The sequence below is a fragment of the Cupressus sempervirens genome, chromosome 5 (assembly GCF_028749045.1).
Source record: "Cupressus sempervirens isolate cs-2001-9-10 chromosome 5, ASM2874904v1, whole genome shotgun sequence".
In the NCBI taxonomy this organism is placed as follows: Eukaryota; Viridiplantae; Streptophyta; class Pinopsida; order Cupressales; family Cupressaceae; genus Cupressus; species Cupressus sempervirens.
In genome coordinates, this window is record NC_143122.1 from 428,416,504 (window position 1) to 428,422,503 (window position 6,000).

The 6,000-nt window shown below is 32.6% G+C and overlaps 1 protein-coding gene across 1 annotated transcript in view; it reads right to left on the reverse strand.

Moving 5' to 3' along the window:
• The window catches only part of LOC149556620 (uncharacterized), a 41,998-nt gene extending 36,242 nt beyond the window's left edge, over positions 1–5,756 (reverse strand). Inside the window, exon 1 of the mRNA XM_089829930.1 lies at positions 5,511–5,756. Within this exon, the coding sequence (XP_089686056.1) occupies positions 5,511–5,756 (246 nt within the window). The remainder of the gene's footprint in view (positions 1–5,510) is intronic.
• Between the last annotated feature and the right edge of the window lie 244 nt (positions 5,757–6,000).

The following is a 6,000-nucleotide window of genomic DNA, read 5'->3' on the forward strand; positions in this document are numbered from 1 at the left end:
CATTTAGAGGTTATGTAGAGAGAGCTTATATCAACCAAGGAGGTAGCACAACAAGATCCAAATCTCTCCATGAGTGACAGTTTTGTTGATCTAGTTGTTATGTTAGAAATCAAGATTCAACTACTAGAATCAGTCAAATAGTTGGGATCATGTCGTAGCCATGATACTACAACTTCACAAACCATTTTTGGACAAGTATGGTTTGACCCCAACACCCCAATAGCCATAAGTGACAAAAACAAGGGGGAATGTATATATGTGTGGGGGAAATATGTCATAACTTAAAGGGGAAATATATGAAGGTAGATATCAAAGGTACGATTCTTTGAAATTTTGCAATTGATACTCCTTTTGAATCAGAGTATGTAAGTCATGTATATAATTTGTATTTATTGAAGTCTTGATGAAGACTAGGTCGTAGTATAAGGGGAGTACTATTTTTAGTTTGGACGTAATATGAAATCATGATAAAGTGTTTTTGCTATTGATCTCAAAGGGGGAGATTGTTGATCCCTATAGCTTGTTGTTTATTAATGTCAAACACTTAGTTTTTTACATGGTAGATTTGGTCGGTCATCACTGTGTGCAAGACATCCTACTAAGGCTAAGAAATGCATTTAGACTTGTACATATTTTAGTTAAGGTTGAGAAATTTTCGTTGTTGAGGACATTTATGATTGTTGAGTGCTCCTATACATGCCAAATGAGATAGTCAATTTGTGTCGAGCAACATAGAATTAGTTCATGCCAAGTTATACAATGAGTGTCAAGCATTTAGAAGCTAAGGAATAGCATGAAGATTAGTCATAACCAAGCATCATAGTGTTCATGTGCCAAGTTAACTAGTTTTGATATATATGTTTGGAATCACACAAACACCGAGGTAAACCATTTTTTCCCAACTTATCGCATGTTTTAATGATTAAGGAGTATATTACATGTTTTCCATGGATCACTAATCCTTATGTAAGGTGTTTAACCAATCAAAAAAATGGAAGGTTTAAGAAACTAAAGCGAGAAATTTAGATCAAGTATCTTGATCTAGAACCTTCTCCTATTGGTTATATAAGGAGGATCCAAACCCTATTTTTAGTATGGTGATTGTGTATGTGCGTGAGCAAGGTTTGGATATCAAAGCAAAATTTGGAGGTGAAACAAGTCAAAATGACCAATTAGAGCAGTGAAGTGTAGAACAAAGTTATATTAGATCAAAGAAAGATCAAATAGTGGAAAGATGAGATCTATAATCAATCATTACAATGCTAACCAAAGGATCAGGTACTAATACATCATTTAGCAGAGTGAATTAGGGTAAATCTCTTAACATGGTGTTCTAATAGGCCTATGCAAATATCTTAACATAGTGCTTACTTTGTTGTAATTTTTAAATCCTTTAATTAAGGCAGACTTTATTAATCATGTAGCTCTTAATAGGACAAACCCTCACAAGGTAGATCATCAGAAGTTGATCAAAATTATGGCCCTAACAAGAAAACTTTATTGTTGTAGTAGTGAAGATTTGTGGGTGTCATCCCCACCCTAGTTTTACCACCTTGGAGAGTTTTTGGGTTACCAAATCATTTTTTTATGTTTTGATAATTTACTTTCATGTTTATGGTTGTGATCAATAGAATAGATCTAATACATCAATTTAGTATATGTTTATGTAGTTTATGATATTTTTGAGATAAGAGTTAGAGGTGAAAGATATCAGTTTGATAATTGTTTCAAATGCAAAAAAATTATAGATCATGATTCACCCCCTCCCCCCTCCCAGTATCTTGCTTTCCCAATAGACTTTCAACACTGTAGTGTCTAAAGGGATTGTAGGATAATTGGACATAATTGATTCACCCCTCTTAGTTATCTAACACCTTGTAGCATTCAAAAGAAGATCTTGATTGGACTTGAAGATGTTGATAAATAAAATGAAGAGACCACTAAATTGAAGGACAAGCTAAAGGAAGTTGAAAGTTTTGTAATAACTCTTAAGGATTAGTTGGAAAAATGTAGATCTAAAAGGAAAGAACTCATACCTATCAAATGTGAACAGATGGAAACAATATTTGTGAGGTAATTTAAAAGGAACCATGAAGTGGAGATAACAATCTTGAGGATTGAAAAGAATATTGAAGAAAGTGAGCAAGATAAAAAAATGCTTGAGAAATATTTGAAGGAAAAATCAAATGACTTCCATAAACTAAACATTCAGGTTGGTCAGATGTAACTTGATCTTGATGAGACAAATCATAATTAACAATAACTTGATAGGGTGAATGCGGTCCCAAGGAATGAACTTACAAAAGCCAAGAAAGTCAAGGACAAATTCAAAATCAATGTAAAGAAGCTTGATGAACAATTGGAAATGTAAATATTGATGGCAAGTGATCATTGGATGAAGGCATATATGTTGCCTTTGATGGAAACATATCTTTTTGTTATGGTCTCGTGGTTAATCAATCAATTTTGTTTAGAGGTTATTCATAAAAAATGCCTAAGTACATAGCAAGAAATAAAGATGCAAGCCAACAGTTTTAACCAGTGAGCACATAATACTTATAAAATATAGCTAAAATTTTGGATATATGAAATATACAATATCTAAAGACTTTAGGTATGGTCACCTATGCTAATATGTATATTGGCATATGTTTTAATTGAGAAAATTGAAATTGGCACAATATAACAACTGCTTAGAATAGTTTGGTTATCAAGAATTGGCCTATTAAATTGAATTATTTGGACAATTTAATTGCTTGATAGTATAGAGATGACATCCTAGATGTTAACCCTTGGATAAAACAACTTTTTTTTTCTTATTGGAATTCATGCTACATATTTTGTGGAAGGTTTTATCTAGCCAACTGAATAAAAAATAGAGAAAGATATTAAAGAAAGTTTGGTTTCATATGCAAGCATGGATAATGAAATGAGATGTTGTTATGATTTTTGAAAGCCTACATGTTGGATCAAATTAGATGAAAACTTCATTACAGACTAATTGGGCATTGTAATGTCAAGTGTGATCTTTTTGTGTTGTAATACTTTCATTATAATTGGACAATGAGTCTAGATGGTGGTTAACCTTCAATCAAATAGTGAACAATATAAAAGAAAGTTTGGTTTCATATGAAAGAATGGATAATGATGTCATATGATGATGGTATTCTAATTTGTATGAGCCTAGATGTTGGGTCAGATCGTATGTGAGCTTCATTACAAACTAATCATGCATTTTGATGTCAAGTATAGTCTTATTGTATTATAATTTTTTCATCATAATTAGACAATGAATCTAGAAGGAGATATAACCTTCATTCTCAATCTTGCATTCTCTTTATTTTTATTAGCAAGTCTTAATAGGGTTGGAGACCTCTAATAAGGTCTAGTCCTCTAACAAGGAGTTGTGTACTAAATGCTATGTAACAACTCCTACCAAGGCCATGTTGGAAATCTAATAGGGAAAGTAAGATATTGAGAGGGGGGGTGAATCAGGATCTTCAAAAGCACATTAAACATAAGACATATTTGATATCTCCATCATAAACCCTCATTAAACTATAACCTTATATCAAACAATCATTACTACAATGTAACATCAAATCTAACATCTAATAACATGAATAACACATATAATCAATTGATCAACACATGACACTAGATATGGTAACATAGAAACCCTCCAAGGCGAAGGTAAAATTTCAGTGGGGGTGACACCCACAAAAATCTTCACTACTGCAACAATAAAGTGTGCTTTCGAAGGCTACAAAGTTTGATCACTTCTGATGATCTACCTTGTGAGGGGCTTGCCCTATTAAGAGCTTACAAGACTATTAGGTCTACCTTGATTAAAGGATTTAACATCATAGTTGAGTACACTATTAGGAGATTTACATAGGCTTGTTAGGACCACTATGTTAAGAGATCTACCCTAAAACACATGTTAAAATGTTACAGTACCTTGATCCTTTGGTTTGCACTAGAATGTTTATTAATATCTCCTCTACCCAATGTAATATCACCACTTTGTGATTGATCTTCAATGACTCCTTACTACACTTCTTAGTCACCTCTATCTTTTACCTTTCTGATTCAACTTAAACTTCACATCCAAACTTCTAATTTACAACCTCTTTTAATTAGGTCTAAAATTCCTCCTTAAATAGCTATTTAATGAAGCTTCTAGATCATGATCAATGATCTAGATTCATCCCTTTTTTCACTCTAATTTTCTAATTGGTTGATTACCTTTCATAAGGATTAATGATCTTCAAAAACATAGGTAATTATCTCCCTAATTAACTCCTTGATCTGTAAAACATTTTTCTAGCTTGGAAAAAATGATTTACATAAGATTTTATGTCATTATTAACTCATATGCAAAATTGGCTTACTCAACACTAATGGTCTTCTGATGCTCGATCATGTATGTTCTTCATGATGTCCCTCAATTTTAACTCTACTTGGCTTATACTGAAAGTTCCTCTATCTTTCTCAACATTCATTTTATCTTGAATCACTCTGCACTAACTAAAGTGGTTGGTGACGCTTGTGTGTACTTGACATTAACTTTCAATTGATATGAAATGATTATGTGCACTTCACCATTATACTTTCTCAGCCTATATAGTGGCTTAGTCACAATGTTGACTAACCAATATTGCCTAGATAATGACTAAGTGTTTTGCACTAATAGATAATACTTAGATTATCTTTACTATCAACAATCTTCCCCTTTGGCATTAGTGGAAAAAACACTTATCATGATCAACATTTCATGCTTATCAAAACTTCAAAGATTCAAAATCTTCAAAACCTTCCTCTTAGGGTGTGCTCCATACCTTGACTCAACTTCGTCAGCTATGTATATGTCTTGCTTTTGTCTCTTGGTATATAATCCTTTATTTCTCCTTATGCTTGATCATAGAATTTTCCCCCTTATTTTTGTCATGGTTGTTGTGCGGTATTAGCCAGGGTTAAACCACACTTGTACAAAAGTGGTTTATGAATCTTCAAAATCATTTCCAATGTACTTTCCCAAGCATTCCTTAAAGACTCTATTTCTTGAACTTTGATTTCCAATTTAATAGTGAGATCATGCATACTATCTACTATAAACATATTAGGATCCCTCTTTATTAACTCTTTAGCATTCTGTAAATGAATTTGCATTACCTCCAAGTGAGGTGTCAACATATCTTGAATTGATATGAGCTTTTCTCTTATTATGTTGTCTTATGTTATCAATTTAGATTGTCTTCCTTGTGAAAATCTTAACTTATGAAAATGAACTAAGCTAGAACTTGCATCCATGTTCAATGTATTTGCACTATACTAAAAATCAACTTCATTTTTATCCATTTGTGCTCTTATTGGTTTTGTGAAGATAGAAACATCACATAACTTTCTAAACAATATATGTTCATTTTGAATTAGTTTCTCCAAATTATCTACAAGTTTTGAAGTTCTACCTATCTGATAAGTATCTCAGCTGCAATTTTCTCCATGACCTTTTTCTCAAACTTTCTCTTAGACCATTGCATAAGTTTCTCATTTATATCAATGTTTGGATCATTCAATCTTTCCACTATTTGAACCAAATTCTCAATGATTGGAGTTTGTTCATCCATATTATCAACAATAATTGTTTCAAGGAATATTCCCTTGATCTCATACAATACCTCCTTCTGGTGTTGTTCCCTTCTCACCTCTTCTTGTCTTGTTTTCATGGCTAACAATTCTTGAAGTGTCTCCATTTTATCATAAGTTAAGTTAATTTGTGTCCCAATTAGGAATCAAAATCACTTCATGAAGTGTCACAGGCTTACCTTGTATTCCTCCAAGAGATTTCAATTTTATTTTCTTGAATTTCTTCCCCTTTGAATCTAGGGTGCTAGTACTCGGCACTGACAACTACAAACCTTGAGTGGGAATTTTAACACTCGGTCTCTAAGACTCCTTGACTCCTTTTGTCTCTATCTCCTCATTTGTTTGTTTCTT